The sequence below is a fragment of the Serinus canaria genome, chromosome 1A (genome assembly GCF_022539315.1).
Source record: "Serinus canaria isolate serCan28SL12 chromosome 1A, serCan2020, whole genome shotgun sequence".
Classification (NCBI taxonomy): domain Eukaryota; kingdom Metazoa; phylum Chordata; class Aves; order Passeriformes; family Fringillidae; genus Serinus; species Serinus canaria.
The window spans coordinates 70,426,034-70,446,141 of record NC_066314.1 but is presented as its reverse complement, the minus strand read 5'-3'; the positions used below and the strand labels follow the sequence as shown (position 1 = coordinate 70,446,141).

At 43.7% G+C, this 20,108-nt stretch overlaps 1 protein-coding gene across 1 annotated transcript in view; it reads right to left on the bottom strand.

Moving 5' to 3' along the window:
- The window catches only part of PDE3A (phosphodiesterase 3A), a 210,741-nt gene that overhangs the window by 66,091 nt on the left and 124,542 nt on the right, over positions 1-20,108 (bottom strand). Inside the window, exon 2 of the mRNA XM_050969929.1 lies at positions 1,363-1,413. Within this exon, the coding sequence (XP_050825886.1) occupies positions 1,363-1,413 (51 nt within the window). The remainder of the gene's footprint in view (positions 1-1,362; positions 1,414-20,108) is intronic.

The window sequence follows — 20,108 nt, the reverse complement described above, 5'->3', positions numbered from 1 at the left end:
TGCGTTTTTTAAAGGACACAAACTGGCAACAATGTAACTGAATCACAAAGGATAAAAAAGTCTTTTCTATTCTGCAAAAATCAGAACCTCCTTAATTTCTCCTAACCTTTCAAGGAACTTAATTAAATCAAGTTTAATGCTGTTCCTACCTAGAAGATTTTCAGAGTCATGTAAAAGAGAGAACCTAAAGCCACAGTGGAATAAAGGCATATTTTTTTCTCTCTAATGAAACTTTTCTTCCTTGTTTTTTGTGTCTGGGCACTGGATAGCACACAGGAATCAGAAAGGCTGGGTCATTTTGGGACTCTCCATCAGGAACTGTAGTGAGAGAACAAGGGGGGAATGCTTTCAGACTGCCAGAGGGTGGGTTAAATGAGATGTTAGAAATTATTTTTTGTGAGGGTGAGCAGGCCCTGGCACAGGTGCCCAGAGCATCCCTGGCAGTACCCAAGACCAGGCTGGACAGGGCTGGAGCACCTGGCACAGTGGGAGGTGTCCCTGCCATGGCAGGGGGTTGGATCTGGGTGATCTTTAAGGTCCCTCCCAACCCAAACTGTCCTGTGATTCCACAGTGTTCTTCTCCCACCTTATTATAGATCCTTTAATGCTTTTGTGGCACCTCTGGACTGCCATTTGTACAAAGCATCCAAGTGAAAACCCTCCACTGAAGTAAAACCCAGTACAAAAGGTGGAGCTCTAATAATGAATTTCTGTTCTTCCAACACGAGGTGGGAAAGGCTGTTTTACCCAAGCAGGAAAATTCCTGAGCATCAGTGCTGGCAATGATGCCTTGTTTGCAGCAATTGTAATAGAGAATTACAAGAGATAGTAACTACAGATCATTTTGAAATGGACTGTGATACCATTAACACTGCTGGCATAATTTCTTTCCAGTGGCTACTTGTGGCTTTTCTGCACCTCCCCACACAGTTTTAACAGCTGGGTCAGGGATGAAAGGATTCATGGTGAGAGAGCCATCCAAGTTTTAAATTTGTCAGCTTAAAAAAACCAAAAATCAAACCACCAAACAGAACAGACCCAGGCTGTTTGAAATTGCTTTGATGTCCTGATGGAGACAGCTGAGTAAGAAATGCTTTCTCCATACATCCAATCCATCCTTCTGCTACTGAAAAAAACCTTTCTGTTGGATGACTCAGCTCTGTCTGGATCAACTGTTTGAATTACAGCTCAAAAATTATATTAGTGAAAGCTGCCATGGTTTTATGCCTTCTTCCATTGCTCCAAACCCTGCAAATATTAACAAAATTAACAACTTTTGCCAAACTCTGATGGAAAACTTGCTTGAATGCCTCAAACGTACAAAAAAAGCCAAAATCAAACACAAAACACTGAGCAACTGACCTGTGAGCCTCTGGGTCCTCGTTTGTGATCCCATTCAGAATGCCCCACCAGCTGCAAAACAAAGGAAAGCAGAGCTGAGTGATAAATGGCACTCATTAGTTTTAATTGAGACACTCATGCTTTTATATCCACCACTCATTTTTCCTGGAAATAAACAGGTTTGCTTTTATGATTTATCTCCCACAGCTTTTAGCTTAGTAATGAAGCCATGGAACACTGCACCTTTGCATTCAGAGCCCAAACACATCTGGCATCACAGCTCTGCTCAGTGAAATCCCCACTGCCACAGACTCAGCTTGAGCCAAATGTGGAATGCTGATCTGGCAAAAGGAGAGCTGATACATCAACAAGGAGATTACCAAAACCAGGGCACACCTGATTAATCAGCCAGGGACATTTTATATCAGCCATGATAATTAGCAACAGCTTTAAATCTGTTTCTCCATTGAATTATGGGGGTTTTTTGTGCATCTGCTCAGGGGTTTCTTCTGGGCATTGTTTGCTCCTACACAGAGAAGAATTGCTTGATTCAAATATAAAAATATGGGAATGAAAGACAGGAGGGTTAATGTGACATGTGCTGACTTCCAGCCATCAGCATTTTCTTGCTCATTTTTCCCAACATTCTTTCCCACAGGAAATGCCTCCCCCCAGTTCAGAGGCAGGCAGGGATATTTACAACCCACAATTGCTGCAGAACATCTTTTCAAAGCACTCATCCCAGGCCAAGAGGTTAAAACCACTCTGCAAATCAGGAAAGCCACATCCATTCCCTATGAGGAGATTTTTTTTTTATCTTCTCCATGAACTGATCCTCCTTATCCTTTTCTTTCCCCTTTTCTTTCCCAAGGGCTCTTTCTTTTTAAGTTATTACTCACAACTACCTACCTCCATAGCTGGAGATAAATCACACATGCAGACAGGCACCAAAAATCAGAAATGTCACCTCATTTTTTACCTGACACAGCCTTGTGACTGGCCCCCTCATTTTACTGCAATTTTTTCCTATTTTCCATGTACTCTTGGTGGCTCTGCTGGGTTTCCCTGTTTGCTCTCTGTTTCCCTGTTTCCACTGGGCTTCTCCAGGCCCACCTGGCAGACACTCCACACCTTAAAGCCCAAGGGCAGCCTAAGACCCCCCTGCCAGGTTCTTGCTGCTTTTGTCCTCACTGAACCCAGAGTGTAATAAATGAGCAATGAAACAGCTGGCTCTCACGGTTAAAGAACAAATATTATGTATACAGTACGATAAATTTTATAAATTTATATTAAATTTATAATTTTATTTTATTTATTTTATTTTATTTAAATTCATTTTATAAATTTATTTTTATAATTTTATATTAAATGTATAAATTTATTTTATTTATTTTATTTTATTTAAATCTATTTTATAAATATATATTAAATTTATAAATTTATTTTATGTTCCCCCCCTTTTACACTGTTCCAGGGAAGCCAGGGCATTTAAGAAATTCAGCTCATTACTACAGCAACACCTGATCTCCAGCCAAGAAGCCAGACAGAAATCTCCACCACTATCAGCAAAGAAAGAGCCAACAGACAAAACTTTAGGAGAGGCCACAGAGTTAAAAAGCAGAACATGCATGGTGTAGATGAGCACATAGCAGAGAAAATCCTCTGCTCCCAGCACTGGGTTTATTTTCTCTATTCAGAATTCTGTTGTAATTTTTGATGAGGTTTTAATAAACCTTTTAAAATTTTTTGAAAGCAGCTATCATTTCTCACAACAGCTCACTGAAAAGTGAAAGGTTGCTTTCTTACTGCCACCAAAAATGAGAGGTGCACTCACAAGCCAGGCCTGGAATCACTGCTCCCATAAGTGGGATGCTCCCAGTGCAGCCAGTCCCAGGAAAGCACTGAAGTGTGCCAGGGTGGTAACCTGTGGTCTCTGTCCTGTTTTCTGAAAAATCCCTTGGCCAGGGTTTTTCTCCTGAGAAGCTGAGAAGCCTCACTAAACAAATGTAACCAGTAATTATCTGATTGCATGCAACGTGGGCTGGAGGCTGCTCACCAACAGGGGCACCTTTGATGGGTTCCATGTGAATTACTTTAATTAATGACCAATCCCAGTCCAGCTGTGTCAGGACTCTGGTCTGTCATGGGTTTTTATTGTCACTCTTGTTAAGCCTTCTGATGTCCCCTTTCTCTTTCTTTAGATGATATGATAGATATGATATGATAGATATGATAGGATGATATCAAAGATATATGATATGATAATGATGATATGATATGATATATGATGATATGATATGATATGATGATATGATATGATTGATATGATATGATGATATGATATGATATGATGATATGATATGATTGATATGATATGATTGATATGATATGATTGATATGATGATATGATGATATGATATGATTGATATGATATGATATGATTGATATGATATGATGATATGATATGATATGATGATATGATATGATATGATATGATGATATGATATGATGATATGATATGATGATATGATATGATATGATGATATGATATGATATGATGATATGATATGATATGATGATATGATATGATGATATGCTATGCTATGATATGATTGATATGATGATATTATATGATTGATATGATATGATATGATTGATATGATATGATGATATGATATGATATGATGATTGTATGATGATATGATTGATGATGATATGATATGATATGATATGATGATATGATATGATGGATATGATATGATGATTTATTGATATGATGATATGATGATATGATATGATATGATATTATATGATTGATATGATATGATATTATAGATATGATATGATATGATGATATGATATGATTATATGATATGATGATATGATGATATTATAGATATGATATGATGATTATATGATTGATATGATGATTGATTGATATAACATGATCTATCAGCCTTCTGAGAACATGGAGTCAGATTCCCATCTCTCACCTCGTCCTGGGGACCCCTCACAAACTCAACAAGGCTGTTCCCAGCTAAAACAGTGAGGCTGTTTTTAAGCATTCTATCTAATCCATGACCTATGAAACCAAGCTTTTCCTGCTGTTGTTATAAAATCTTCCTTGGCTTTAAAATGCATTTCTCCCTCGTTATCTAAAAAGCTGAGCTCATCTCATGCTAGAATGTTCTTGGCATGTGGTGGTCCCTACTAACACAGGAGTGGAGGAATGAAAAATGAAATGGAATGAAAAATGAAATGGAATGAAAAATGAAATGGATACCACACAAAACTGCCTCAGAAAGAAGAAAAACCCCAGAGTGAATGACAAAATCCCTGCCAGGTCAGCATTCTGCAGAGGGACAATTGCCTCAGTGTGACACCCTTTAGCTCAACAAGCCACACTCTGCTCAATTCCTTCTGAACCTGATTTTCTTTTCATGGACAAACAGTAAGGGCTGGAGCAGGATACTCAGAAAAGGAGGAAAGTATGCCTGAATTATTGGGCTAGGTAGAAATCATGATTTCCACAGGCTGAATAGAAATCAAAAGATGAAAGAAAACAGAATTAAAAGCAAAACCAAAGCCCTAAAACAAACAAAAACCCTCCACAAAAATAAAAAAAACAACCAAACTAACCAAACAACAAAATAACTATACTCAGAAAAAACAGAGCCTGTGCATAAATCCACTTGAGTGAGTCAACCTTCTGAAATCATGGAAAAAGAAAATAATATACTGCTTAATTGGTGCATGCATGCAAACAGAGACACTGACATAAAAATGCATTTGGAAGTAGGGGGATTTATGTTTATCACTCACAGATGGGTTTGCTCCAGACCCCACCACCTCCTCTGAAAGTTCTCTGGAATCTATTTGGTCCAGAGTGATGATAAACAGCCTCAGAACATCAAATTTATTATTCTTACTGACCAGGCAACCAAGGCTACGTGTACCAGCAGCAGAAAAGGAGGGATAAAACTGAAATCAAACTCCCACACAGCTTCCATGCATGCAGTCCCTGTTAGAAGAAAAGGAGCTACTTTACATCTGAAACTGTCCTGGAAACCCATCTCTGGCAGTTTTAATGCTCACATCACACATGAAAGGAGCTTTTAGCAACAAGAACGAGCCTTGCATGCTCAGGAATGCACAAAAACATGGCCTGTGCTAAAACCACTGCTTGGTGCTACCCTAAGGACAGACTGACAGGGAAAACACTCCCCTATTCCAGCCAGAGGGAAAGACCCCAACACCAAGATCCCAGTCACACACAGAAGAGGAGAAGTGAAAGGGCTCATCTCCTTTTAGAGACCTAGGGTGGGGGCCTGAGCTCTGAATTTCAGGTTTTTGCCATAAACACCATGAAGTTTCTCAGTTGGTGGTGTTAAAACTTAGGTTCACTAATGCAGCAATACCTTCAAAGGAGTAGGGAATGGTGTGAAGGACTGTCTACATTCCATCAGATTTCTGAGATACCCATATTGAAGCAGAACAAAGCCCTTAAAAAATTGGCATCTTCAGCCCTCGCCTCTCTAAATGCAGTTCTTCTCCTATATGGTTATTTAATTAAAGCCCCAGCAAATGATTACATAAGGATTTCAACTTTCATTAAAATTCATAAACCGTAATTCTTAGCCTCCTTAGTATTAGAGAACTGCAGGAAAATGTGACCCACACAGATTGTGGAAGATCTAAGTAAATCTAAAAAAGACAGAAAGTAAAGTATGACAATTTAAACCTTTTCAGCTGTTTCTAAGTCCTGTTTTTCCCTTAGTCAATCTTTTCTGGACCAGGGTTTTAATTTTTGCATCTTGAAACAGCAACACTGCTAACTATGCAATGGCTGGGAAAAAAATGAGATTAAAAAAACCTCCAACAAAGCCAAGCAGAAAAAAACAACCCCAAAAATGAGTCAGAGTAATAGAAAAGGCATAATCTTATTATAAGGACCTCCCCAATTGAGCACAAGTCAGGAAAAAACCCCAATATTTAAAATGCAAGCAGTCCCATGGATATTCTTTGAAAGGGGAGGGAATCCTCAGCAGCAGAATGCAGCAGCATTTTGAAACCATATGGACTTATTAAAGCATTGTTTAAACTCAGCACAGTTTCATTAGAGGGAATGAGCAGATCCTTTCCTTGTAAGCATTAACGAGGATCAATGAATTAATTACATTTAGTATTTAATAAAACCCTTTAAACCCATTCAAAGTCTATTCTAATTCTCTTCAGATTATAGTCTATTACTCTGGAATTTTGTTGTGACACATATTTACACGTACATAACACTTTTACTGCTCTAAAAACAACCAGATGGTGAGGACAAAAGTGAGCTGAATCAGCCAATGGAGAAACCAAAGACAATAAATGGGAGTCGAGAAGACTGAAACAGGATCTCATAGTCCAAAGGCACTGGAGAGCCTGGCCCCAGCTCACTGCCTCCTTCCCCTGGATTTCAAAGATTTAGCCTGTGGCTGGATACCTCATTGCCATGACAGTGAACACAAAAATCTCCTGCTCTCTCTAGTGGAAGGTGGGCACAAGGCAAAGCCCAGGAATGTCAGAGAGATTGCTCCTCTGCTCCATCTGGGATTGGGAGCCAAGCACTTGCATCCAGCATTTCCCACTGAACTGGCTGTGGTACGTGAACAGGGCAGCCTGAGCTCTCCCAAACAGCTGAGAACCTGTAAAAATGCCTTTTTGCCACTCCTACAAGGATTTAGCACCTTTAGTAGTGGTAAAAATGAATTACCAATGAGATGATGAGAAGTTTTGGCTGGGTGGTAGCCAGCAGCTTTAAGAGCTGTTTATATTTGGGAATCAGCATCCAGAAGAGCAAGATAGGAGTACCCAACCAGCACCTGGTTTCAACCTTCACCAAAACAGCAGAGCTTCTATTTAAACATGAGGATAACATCTTCCCCTCTTTGGGAGAGATCTGAATGGGCATGTTGAGGATGTGAAACAGTGTCTCACTGTTGAGCTCTCTGACACTGCCTCCTTACAGCCTGTGCTGAATGGGGCACAGTATGATCCATATTCTCTGAATATGGGTATTAGCCATGCTCCAGTCAGGATCATATTTCCACTGGAAATAAGAAACTGTTTGTTACCAGCATGTAGGCACAAAATGTTCTCGATAAGTTCTTTTTTGGGTAACAAAAAAAAAAGCACAAATTATTTCCTTGATTACATATTAGAGGAAACATTTATTTTTACAAACATGCAGGAGTCAGGTCACACAGAAGCTAACAGGGTGTTTTTGCACATGCTATTTTGAGTAGGATTCCTTCTATCCAATAGACTGTTCCCTGCATTTTCATGGTAATCAAGATAAATGAGATGATTTACTGATCTGATTGATTTAGGGAGGGAATTTTGGTGTGGACACCCTCAGCAGGAGTAGCTAAGCAGGCTGGAGCTGCTGAGATTCACTGCCAGCACCTGATAACATAAAAGGGGAGCACAGCTGGCTGCTCTGACCACCTCCTCCAGGTGTCAGAGATGCTGAGAGTGATCACACACAGGCATGTGCAGGCCATGACACACAGACAGCAAAGGGCTCCAGTATTTGGAAAAACAATTCCTTTTCCACAACCCCTGGCCAGCTCCCAGGGCCAGCACAAAGCACAAGATGTCAGAGCTGTGCTGTTCAGCCAGATGTGTGAGCTGCATGCTCGTGTCATCACAGCCACTGTGGAGAGGAAACTCTCCACCCAAATGCTTCCAACATCTTCTAGCCCTGCAAACCACCAGCGCCAGACTCAGTTCCAAGACTGGTTAAAAAAATAAAACAAAAAAAAAACCCCAACAAAAACCCCAAACAAAATAATTCCCCACAACAAACCAACCAAAGTAATAAACTGAGGGCGAACATTTAAGAGCCATTCAGGTGCTTCCTAATCAAAGACTTGTTTTCAAAGGTTTCTGGGCTGCTGGACAACAGCTGGAAGCAGAGATTAAGCTTTTCAAACCACAGAAACGGAACTTGGAGCTTGGCATTGCTTTGAACTGGAGGCAGGGCACCAACGTTGGTGCCTTGTACCAGCGAGGTACAAGGATGGGTTTGAGGAGGAGCTGCAGTCAAGATCTTCCCTGCAGGCTGAGCCCCATGTGGGGATGGAGTTAAGCCCCCTAAAGCTGCTGCCCTGGGGAAGTTGGAAGTCCTGGAAGGAGCTGCTGGGAGGAGAACCTGGCTGGGAGGTGCAGCCAGGAGCCAGAGCGCTGCCAGGGCTGCAGAGAGCCCTGCACGTCAGGCAGGCACCGTGCTGAGCCACCGAGCAGCAGGGGCTGGAGAAACCAAGGCCTTGGAGAAGGAGCAAGGCTGAGGGGAGCCCCAGGGGCACAGCAGCACAGGGGACAACCCCAAGGCAGCAGCAGGGACTGTCCCCAAGGCATGGCCAGCACACCGCCCCAGCGCTGCAGCAGCTCCGGGGGAATGAGCTCATCCCTGGCACTGGAGACACAGCAGGAGCCTGCATGCTGGGGGAGGCTCTCCTGGCAGCAAACAACCTCCTTATTTCCAGCCAATAAACTGCAGCTGACTTCTGCAGGGCAGGAGGATGCAGGGATGCTGCTGTCCTTCCAAGGGACACAGCTGCTGTGCCCCTTTTGCTCCACAGCACCCCTGAAAATGAGCAGCTCTCACTGCAGAGAATGTGAAGCTGCTGGGGAGTTGGGGGGAAAGAAAAAAAAGCCAAACCAAACGTAGGTGGGAAAAAGAAAAGGCACAGGAATATCCACCTCCACACCCTGTATCTGGTTTTATACAAATTTTTGTCACAACTACTTAAACAGATGACAGTAGTAAAACAAATCCGTGCGTGTTTCTATTATTTTCACTCCTACCACTGAATTTCTCAGGTCCCTATTAATCCTTCACACATCAAGGAGGATTTTAAACAACAGGTTTGGGAGGCAGAGCTGTAGTAAAATAGAGAAAAGACCTGATTTTGAGGGGAGTGGGGGGTGCAAGGGAGGAGGTGGTGGTGGTTTTTGCCCCTTTTTTATTTTGGGTTCTTGGAAGCAATTCTTGTTCTTCAGTAATCCTCAATGATGGATTCCACTCAAAGAGTTACTTGCAGATTTTTTAACAAAGGCTTCCTAAATTCATGATCTTAATCTGGAAATTTCATTTCAGAATAAACTATTAAAACAATTAAAATGATCATGAATACATTTCTTATCCCCTTGAACTGATCTGGTAGGTAAATAATAGGCATATTCATCTGGTGGACTAGTAATCTACAAGTAAAAATGTTCACCAAATTTTCCATTTATTTTTCATATATGAAAAATTTTCCCACCTTCCCATTCTGAGCATAGTCATGAAAACCAAAGCCTTGGAGAAAAATATCTACAGTGATGAGATAACAGCTGTGGGCACAGCTACTCTGACACCCTCCCAGCTTAGCCACAGAGATAATTTACCAACAGTCTCTTAGAGAAGAAGATTCCTGGTATGGGAATGCCAGGGCAACACAGCAACGTCAAGAGTGCTAAACATAGCAGCAAGTTAACAAAAGAACAAAAGTATGTTGATAAAAAGGAGAAAAATGACTATTTAAATGCTGCTTGCTATTCACAGTACACACATGAAGTTCCTGGAACTCACAGCTATGCAGTCAAGTCCATTCTGGTGCAATTAAGTTCCTAGAAAAGTCAGAAATCTTATTTACTTTGGTTTTTTTTTCCCCCATTGGGAACCATTCACTGTGCATTAAGAATCCCATTCACAGTCCCAAGCCTGACACAAACTCAATAATTACACAGCTACTGCAGCAGAGTTAGCAAAGTCTGAAATCATGGGGAGGTATCTAAAATAATTTTTTCTTTTGTTAAAGAGACTAAAGATTTCTACAAAACAATCTGCTCTGAAATGTATGTTCCCGATGCTACTTTCTCTTTAGTGCATAGCTTTTCTCTCACTTGCCATCTTTTCAGAGGTCCTGGTGTCACACAGGCTTCATCTGCACTTGGTGTTGCTAACACAAAGCTCCAAGGTGAGTTTGTGTTAGCAAACCTTTTCACCTTTTAGGCTGGTTACCAGTGCACAGCAGGGTCCCTGCTGCCACAGAAATGCCTTTTTGCACAGCAATTAAAAACCCTCTGGAAAAGCAGGTAAAGGTTTTCAGGGATTTTTCAGTCAAGCTCTGATTTCAGGTGGATCACCCTCAATATGAACACAGACAGCTCCTATGGAAGGCAGGTGAGCTGAGCAAGTTTTATGAGTTTAGCAAGTGCACTCATCAAATAGCTGACCATTCTCTGGTAGTTTGCATAAAAATGGGAATTTTCCAATTAGACTCCCAGGGGATAAGTGTCTACCTCACAGGAAAATAATCCAACCCAAGCCATCACAAACTGGCATCCTTCCTGGCAGTCTCAGCAGAAAGAAGCCCTTAGGACTGAGTAAGCATGGAGATTTCACCAGACATTTATTTAACCTTTGGAAGTTGTTCAATTCCAGCAAGGGAAGGAGCCACTGCAGCAGGGACAGGGACACGTGTGACTCGTTGGTGTCACCTCTTCCCTGTGCACACAGGATGGCATTTTGTCACAGCTGCCAGCTCAAACCTCTGAGCAGAGCAGAGTCACTCCCAAAGAGGAAGGGGGCAGAGACTGAGAGAGAAAACATCAGAGATACCAAAGGTGGCAGTGCCCATGTGCCCCAAAAGTGGGAATTCTGTGAGCAGCAAATCCAGCAGCCTGACCAAAGCAGATCTCTTGTGATACCATGAGCACTTCCCAAAAAGAAAAAAAACCAAACTTTGCTGATTGTTATATGGCAACTCAGTGTCCATCTGGTGTGAAACACAAAACATGGGGACTGCAGGAATTGGTCCCTGGAGAGGCCAAAATAGAGAGAGGCAGAAAGCCAGCCATGTAACACAGCTCCAGCAGCTCCTTTTACTGAGACACTTTAACTTTCATGGCAGCACTGAGGGATAGCTGCCATGAAGTCATGAGCATTTCAAGATAAGGAGAATTTGGCCTCCCACAAAGCAGACTGACCCACACAGCCTTCTCCCACTCTGAGAGCATCCCTGAGTCTGGGCAGGTGAACCAACCTCAGCTTCCAGGGTTGGCCTGGAAAAGAAAAAAGCTTTGCTCTGCCAAGGCTTGTTTCAGCCTGACAAACGAGCCACTTCTTTCACTAACACCCCATTTTCTGCTTCTGAGGCTTCACAGAGCAGAACAGCACTGATATTTCAAACAGCTAGATCATGTCCTAAAATTACACTGTAGAGTCTGGTAGCTTACTAAAAAACCTCAATGTCAAAACTCAAAGTACATTCAGTTTAAACACACCCTTGGGGGGATTTTCTACTAACTACTTTCTATTTCAGACTATTCACTTTGAGTTCAACCAGTGATGCTTCATCACTCATCCAGGAAAACTCCCCTCTCTGCCACCCAATCTCAATCAACCTGCCAAATTAATTATCACCCTGCATTTGGCTATTGCTAAGAGGGGGGAAAAAAGCAAATAGATGAACGTAGCAGTGACCCGAGCAGAAATGGATCCTGTGAAACGGAACTAATTCAATCAGCTCAGTGATCTCCTTCCAGCAGGACACATTTCACCCACTGCATCCCCCAGCAGCCCAGCTCTCCCATCTCCTCCAGCTGTCCTCTGCAGGGAGCTCACATGGGGCTCAGATCCCTCTCCAGCAGCAAACCAGGGAACTCCTCTGCTCATCCTTGCAGCTGCACGATTTAAAATAAAGGGGAAAAAAGCCAACTCACACAGCAGATTCACAAAGAGAATCTCCCACTGACATTTACATGCAGATTCCTGGCCACAGAATATGTGTTTCAGCAAGACAGCAGTAGCATTTGATTACCTACCTCAGATTTATGGGATCACAGGCACCTAAACTTTGGTGCTCTGCTGGTTCTGTGGAATGAGCAGAGCTCAGAGCAGGGCTTTGCTTTAGACACCCCAAGTCAAGCAGAGCTGTCAGGACAAACACACAGAGGAAGTGCAGAGTTTGTGGGCTCTAGATCAATGCCATGGGTCAGACACCAAACCTTGTGCTAAGTGCATTCCCAGCCTAGCAAGGCCATGTGCATGCCTGGCCACAGCATTTGTGACCCTGCTGACCCTCAAGGAAATACTCACATTTTAGCTTCTCCCACCAGACAATTTTAAGTGACAGTCCTGTTGAAATGCATGCAAAAACACCTTTGGGCTGTAAATTTCCCTGCTGCAGGAACTGGCACCAATTCCCTTGGGGTCACACTGCCAGGCACAGCCTGTGCCAGCTGATCCCATCACACCTGAGCAGTGGGAACATCCAAAGCTGTAGGACCAGGGCAGAAACATCAGCCTCTCCTGTCTCAGTGCACTTCAGCCCCCACCACCCACCTCCTTCTGCAGAACACATCCAGAGCAAGATCAGAACAGGGCAAGGCAACTTAAACAGGGCATGAAATGCCAGGTGACAGCTCCACACTGAAGTGAGACCTCCCTTTACGACAGAGCTGGAATATCAAGTCAATCCCACCTTGCTTTTCCCCCTTAATGGTTTTTAACACACTCTGTGCTTTCTTAGACATCCCAAACAGACATCAGCACTGAAACCTGGGGCCCTGTGGGGTCAGGATGCAGGAGCCCACAAAGGAGAGCAGGAACAGCACAGCAACACACAGAGGCAGGACTCTGAGTCATCTCTAGGCAGGTGCCTACACAGCAACAGTTTGTCATTCTCACCCATCTGCTGCTCCAAACCACACACACACACACACACTGTCACATGGCCCTTCCCCATCTGGAGGGCAGAGATGCTGGGCAGGAAGAGGCAAAAGCCAGCAGGATGCACACTGGGCTCGTGCTGAACAAGGGGGAACTGTCAGGCACCTTCATCCACCCCAACAAGAGAGATTTCATGGAGGCTTTTACAAGCCAGAGTAAAGACAGACTTCTCACAATGGCTGCAAGGTTTTCCCATTATTTGAAATATTCAAACCAGTCTGATTCTTCACAAGCCTAAGAGGAGAGATTCCATCCACCCCAAGAGGAGAGATTCCATCCACCCCAAGAGGAGAGATGTCATCCACCCCAAGAGGAGAGATTCCATCCACCCCAAGAGGAGAGATTCCATCCACCCCAAGAGGAGAGATTCCATCCACCCCAAGAGGAGAGATTCCATCCACCCCAAGAGGAGAGATTCCATCCACCCCAAGAGGAGAGATTCCATCCACCCCAAGAGGAGAGATTCCATCCACCCCAAGAGGAGAGATTCCATCCACCCCAAGAGGAGAGATTCCATCCACCCCAAGAGGAGAGATTCCATCCACCCCAAGAGGAGAGATTCCATCCACCCTAACAGAGAGATTTCACTGGAGGTTTCTAGAAATCAGAGTAAAGACAGATTTTTCACAATGGCTGCAAGGTTTTCCCATGATCTGAAATATTGCCCTTCAAACCAGCCTGACCCTTAACCAGCTTTGCTTCTCAGGTTTTCTTTTTAAATAAAACCATGTATGTTCTCTTAGAGGGGTATCACAAAACACACCCTCCTGCAACACTGCCAACATTTCATTCCATGTGGTCACTCAGGTACTCTGCTCTACTTAGTCTGGGTCTTGTAAGGTGGTTTGAGTTTTTGCTGTTATCTGTCAGCTGCAGATCAGAGACATCTTGGTAGATTCTCCACTTCTAAGGCATTTCCAAGCCACCATACAAACTTGTTAACTCAGAACCTCCCTGAGGAAAAAATGAAAATTATTTATTTCACAGAGGGAGAACTGAGGCATTTACCCAGCACAGGACTGCAAAACTGGGACTAGAAACTAAATCTCTTCAGTTCATGGGATCAGACCATAGGCTTTGTTTTGATCAAATATTTATATCTAAGTTCTTTTTTTGAGGGGCAATCAAGGGTATACACCAGGGAACAGAGTTATTCTTCTTTTGGGCTGCCAGGAGATTTTATCACTCCTTCTGAAATGAACTGTTCAGCCCTCTAAGTATCAGAAGGAGGAGAGGCTTCATATACCAGCATCCTTCCTTTTTAGAAAGTGAAACAGGAAAGATGAAAAAAAGGATAAAAAAATAATGTTTATCCCCTGTACCTGGGCTGAACTCAGGCATCTTGCAATCCTCCTTCCTCAGCTAGAAGGACTTCAGCTGGAGAAGGTGACTTGAGCAAAGTGAAAAACTTTACAGCTGTGCCCAGACCTGGGCTGAACCTTCCCCAGGCTTTCAGGAAATGGAATCCACTCCAGCTCTGGCCATGGGTGCAGAGATGAGAAGGGACAGGAAGAGATAAAGAGCCAAAATGCCAGGAGAGAAATCATTCTCACAAACCCCTCTGACCCACTGAGGTGTGTGAAACATCTCTGACATGAAACCAAACAAGAGCTCCATTTTCTTCTCCTCCACTTTCAATTTTCCCATGCAATTCCTTTTTTTCAGGAAGGGAAATCAGAGAATTGCAGTTTGCCCACTTTATCAGCACAAAGACCCAAATTCCACAAGCTGCATTCTGAATATTGAGTGCCTGTGTGCCTGGGGCCCTCTCCATGGGTCCCTCTATAGGGACAAAGACTTCTTGAAGGAGAACCAGGGCCACCAACAACTTTGGTTCAGGCCAAGGTGACAGAGCTGAGAACAGATGCTTTATGAGCTTGGGAGAACTACAGAAAATGAAAAAAATAACTTCCCTTCTCATACCTAAATACAGAACATAAATAAAAATGTATGTAACAGAAATAGTTTTGCTGACCTCAGACTTCTCCTCCCACACATCCACCCTGTTCCCCACACCACACACAGTGGAACCAGCACTTCATTTGTTTTTAGGGAAAGACAGTGCATGGTAAAACACCTGCAGGGGTTTAAGAGAAAGTCAAGAAGTCTGAGGTGGGCTCAGCTCCCAAGGAGCCACACAAAGGTGAATATTCCCAGTGCCAGGCTGGAGTGTGACATTGAAGGACATGGTCAAAGAGGGGGGAAAGCGTTCCCAGTTCCTTCTAATGCCACTTTTTGTTGGCCCTAGGACTAAAAAGTGGCATCCAGCCTCCACATGCATAATGCTCCCAACATTTTCCACAGTATAAAATTAAATACATTAAATACAGAGGATTATTATGTATTAAATACAGAGGATGGAGAAAAAGGTGTGTGGAAATAAAATACAGGCAGTGCCCACACTGATAACTACTGACAACTAACTACTTGTACTGTCACTTACAGAAGACACAGCTGGGTTATTTTCTGCTGCTGTAAAAAAGGACAGCATTTCAAGTGTTACATCATGGTGTTTTATTTGCTTAGAAATTGCACTTTCTGGAGTCTGAGTCATAGAAAAAACTCTTCAAAATTTTTAAGGGATGGAGGAAGGGGAGAGAAGAAGAGAGAAGGAGAAAAGGGAAGGAGAAAAGGGAAGGAGAAAAGGGAAGGAGAAAAGGGAAAGGAGAAAAGGGAAGGAGAGAAAGGGAAGGAGAAAGGGAAGGAGAAAAGGGAAGAGAAAAGGGAAGGAGAAAAGGGAAGGAGAAAAAGGGAAGGAGAAAAGGGAAGAGAAAAAGGGGAAGGAGAAAGGGAAGGAGAAAGGGAAGGAGAAAAGGGGAGAGAAAGGGGAAGGAGAAAGGGGAAGGAGAAAGGGGAAGGAGAAAGGGGGAAGGAGAAAGGGGAAGGAGAAAGGGAAGGCAGAAAGGGAAGGAGAAAAGGGAAGGAGAGAAAGGGGAAGGAGAAAGGGGAAGGAGAAAGGGAAGGGAGAAAAGGGGAAGGAGAAAGGGAAGGCGAAAGGAAAGGGGAAGGAGAAGAAGGGGAAGGAGAAAAGGGAAGGAGAAAGGGGAAGGAGAGAAGGGGAAGGAGAAAGGGGAAAAGAGAGAAAGGGGAAGAGAAAGGGGAAGGAGAGAAAGGGGAAGGAGAAAGGGGAAGGAGAAAGGGGAAGGAGACAAGGGAAGGAGAAAGGGGAAGGAGAAAGGGGAAGGAGAAAGGGGAAGGAGAAAGGGGAAGGAGAAAGGGGAAGGAGAAAGGGGAAGGAGAAAGGGGAAGGAGAAAGGGGAAGGAGAGAAGGGGAGAGGAGAAGGAAGGAGAAGGAGAAAGGGGAGGAGAGAAGGAGGAGAGAAGGAGAAGGAGGGAAGAGAAGAGGAAGGAGAAGGGGAGGAGAGAAGGAGGAGAGAAGGAGAAGGAGGGAAGAGAAGAGAAGGGAGGGAGAGAGAGGGAAGGAGGGAGAAAGAGGGAAGGGGAGAGAAGAGAAGGAGGAGGAGAAGGAGAAGGAGGAAGAGAGGAGAAGGAGGGAGAGAAGGAGAAGGGGGAGAGAAGAGAAGGAGGGGAGAGAGAGAAGAGGGAGGAGAGAAAGAGAAGGAGGGGGAGAGAAGGAGGGAGAGAAGAGAAGGAGGGAGAGAAGAGAAAGAGGGAGAGAAGAGAAGGAGGGAGAGAAGGAGAGAGGAGAAGGAGAGAAGAGAAGGAAATTACATTTTCTGTAAGAGAGAAAGAAGGGTTTTAACTACCAGGACTGCAAAGAGAAGAACAAAAATGAATGCAAGCACTGCCAACTGAGTTTTCAGGGCTGATGTGTGGCCTGCTGCCCCAGCACTGGTGGGAACCCTGCTGCAGGGTACAGCTCAGCTCTGCCTGGTATCCAAGGCCAGAAGAGTAGATATGTAAAACATAATAAACATCATAAACAAGCTGCATCCTTCCACTCAGGAGCATGGGCAGGACAGAACAAAATGCCAGAACTAAAGCAAGCCAATGCTAAAAATAACTTTATCTCTCCTTCTTTATCTCAAGGGCCAAATTATCTCAGTTCTACTTGAGAAGACTGGGCAATGCCAGCATCAGGAAGGTCAGAAAGCATGTGAAAATTTACCCAGTAGCTTTTCCACTGCCTAAATATCTGCTACTGCAACAACACAGAGTGGCACAAAAACTCCTCCAGCACAAATACATGCCAAGTCTTTATTTGAAGAGCATGAGTTAAAAATGCTCTTTGGATACTACAGATTTATGGTCCTCCCATCCTAATACACAAGACTTTTGGGTTTTTTTTTTCCTTCAATGAAACAGCCTTCTGGTTATTTAATAAAAAACTGATTTGTGTTTAATGTGAAGCATCTTTTAGAGATACAGATTAATTCCTTGTCTCCAGAATGCAAAGAGCACCTGCATATAAGCAAATAACACAACCAGCTGACTTGACTGGAAGAATTAAAGCTGGGTTTCCCCAAAACTCAACTGCTTCCCAAATTGAATCAGCTAAAGATTTTGGTTTTGATACAAGTATTTGAATGGAGAAAGAGGATATTTATCAGACATCAGAACATCCTCTTTCAATATTTTAATCTCTAGGACAACAGCATTTCAGTTTTGTTTTACTACAGAACATTGAATTTAAAGTCTGAAAGGAAAAAAGGCCCAAACCCAGGGAAAACCCCACACAATTGTTTTAAGTTATAAAGGGTTTACTGACTGTAATGAGCTTTTCTGCTGTTAAACTTTGCTCACAGAGCTTCTCAAGATATTCAGGCTGCATTTCCTGAGATGCTTCCAGAGTCCTTCCAGCAAATCTGGGCACTGGGCTGGGAACCTGCTTGTTCCCAAGGAGCACAAGGAGTGGCCAGATTCTCACAACTTCCAGGCTGGTCAGTCTTTCCAAGGATGCAGGAGCTGCACACCTGGGAGAGGGGCAGGGAGAGCAGGGGCTGGCAGCAGCTCACAGCAGCCTGGGACCCAGCTGGAGAGGGCCCTGCAGTGCTGTGCTCCCGAAAATCACAGCACTGCAGCCTGGTGTCCCTCTCTCCCTGTTCCTAGGCGTGGATCAGCCCAGGGCAGGGCAGGGCAGGGATGCTGGTGGCACAGGAGCAGCTGCAGCCCCACTGCTGGTGCCCAGCACAGCCTGTCCCTGGGGCAGGCAGCAAGGGAACACCTCCTGCAGCAGTGTGATGTGGAATTATTTCAATAACTTCCCTTGTGCTTCCTTGAGAAGAGGAAGAGCCAAGCTGTGAGGACCAAGGAGATCTAACAGCATGTGGCCACCAGAGAGCAGAGACAGAATGAGGCCAGAGCCACAACCAAGCTACAAGGCCAACCATTTATTAAATCCTGTTATTGAATGGGGGGCAGAGGAAGAAGAAGGAAAATCCACCAAGCTCACACAACCACCAGGTAACCAAACACAGAACCCAGACCAGAAATGTGCCAGGAACATGGCAGGCAGATGGCTGGGTTTGTTTTGCTGTCCAGGATTCCACACCAGGGAGGAGTTTCACTCTGGCAGGACAGGACATAGAACTAACTCATCCTTTTGTCTAGGTGATACACCTGACTGCTCAGTGGGCAGACAAGTGCCCACTGGGTCTTTTATTGGCTGTTTTAGGCTTTTGGTTTTTGTTTTTTTTTTTTTTTTTAAAGCCACACTTTCACAGAACTCACAGAATTCACAGAATGACCAGGTTGGAAGAGACTTTCAAGATCCATCGAGTCCAACCCAGCCCCAACACCTCAAACTAAACCCTGGCACCCAGTGCCACATCTAGGTTTTTTTTAAACATATCCAGGGCTGGTGACTCCACCACCTCCCCAGGCAGAACATTCCAGAACTTTATCACCCTTGCTGTAAAATCTTTTTCCTGGTATCCAACCTGTATTTCCCTTGGCACAGCCTGACCAGTGTCTCCTGGTTCTGTCAGTGCTGCCTTCTACAAAGGGATGCAAAATCCACCCCTAAATCAGGAAAACAAGCAAGAGACAGTGGAGAATTGGCCAATTTAACTGCTCCAATCTTCTTTACTCACCTCCACTAATTGCTCCCAAGTCCCTGTGGGAACAACAGGAAGCAGTAACTTCCCTAAGAGAAAAGGCCCATGGGATTAGCTGTACCAGGGTAGAGTTAATTGATGATTCTTGTCAGGTTCTGGCCAAACCAGAAGAAAACACCCAAGATATGGAAGAGGTATGAGACAAAGTTCATTTGTATCTGGAGCAGTCAAGAAAAAAGTGAAAAAGAAGAGCCCAGGCTCCTTTCTAGCTCTTCTTTTTCAAGTTCATTAGCATCTCTCCTATGCTATAACCAATTCTTTTCAATTTTTACCTCACAAAATGCCCAACAAATTCCTGACTACTAAAAAGTGGGTAACTATCTACTGCTGGAGAACGTTTTTTGCCCTAAGAGGTCACAGCCAGTACAGTTCCAAGACCTCAACAGCCAAAAATTGCTTCGTCATTGAATGCAGCTGCAGAAAAAGCCAGAAAAACAATTTACTGCATTTTAAAACATTAATTTCATATTGTGAGAGAAATTCTTATACTGGGCATAACACATGGGGGCCAGGTGGTGCTGAATCAGTTCAAGGCAGAACTTTCCTCCAGCCAAAACTCAGTTTGGAAATTCTCTGGGGCAGAGGGAAGTGTGGCTCTGTCCTGGTTCTGTGCTGCTTCCAGAACAACGGGGCCAGGTACCCAAGGGAAATCCCAAGGGCTGCTGGAAATAACAAACCCCAAACCAGCAGACAGACTTGAAAAACCTCTCTGGCCACCACTGTGAATATGGTTTTAACCAATCAATCAGCCTGCAAGACTTCAAAAAGGTCAAGGGTGATTATTTAAAGTATCAGTTATCCCATCACTGACAGAGGAACAGCAGGACTGTGCAGCCCCTAAACCAGAGACCAGATGCCTAGAGCTGAGAAAAGCTTATTATTGAGATTGTGAGGCTGAGGGGGAAAAGAGGTTTTAAAAGCACACTCAAATAGCAACCCTCCTTGAAAACAACCAGATTTATTCTATCCTGTAATACTAAACTAACACG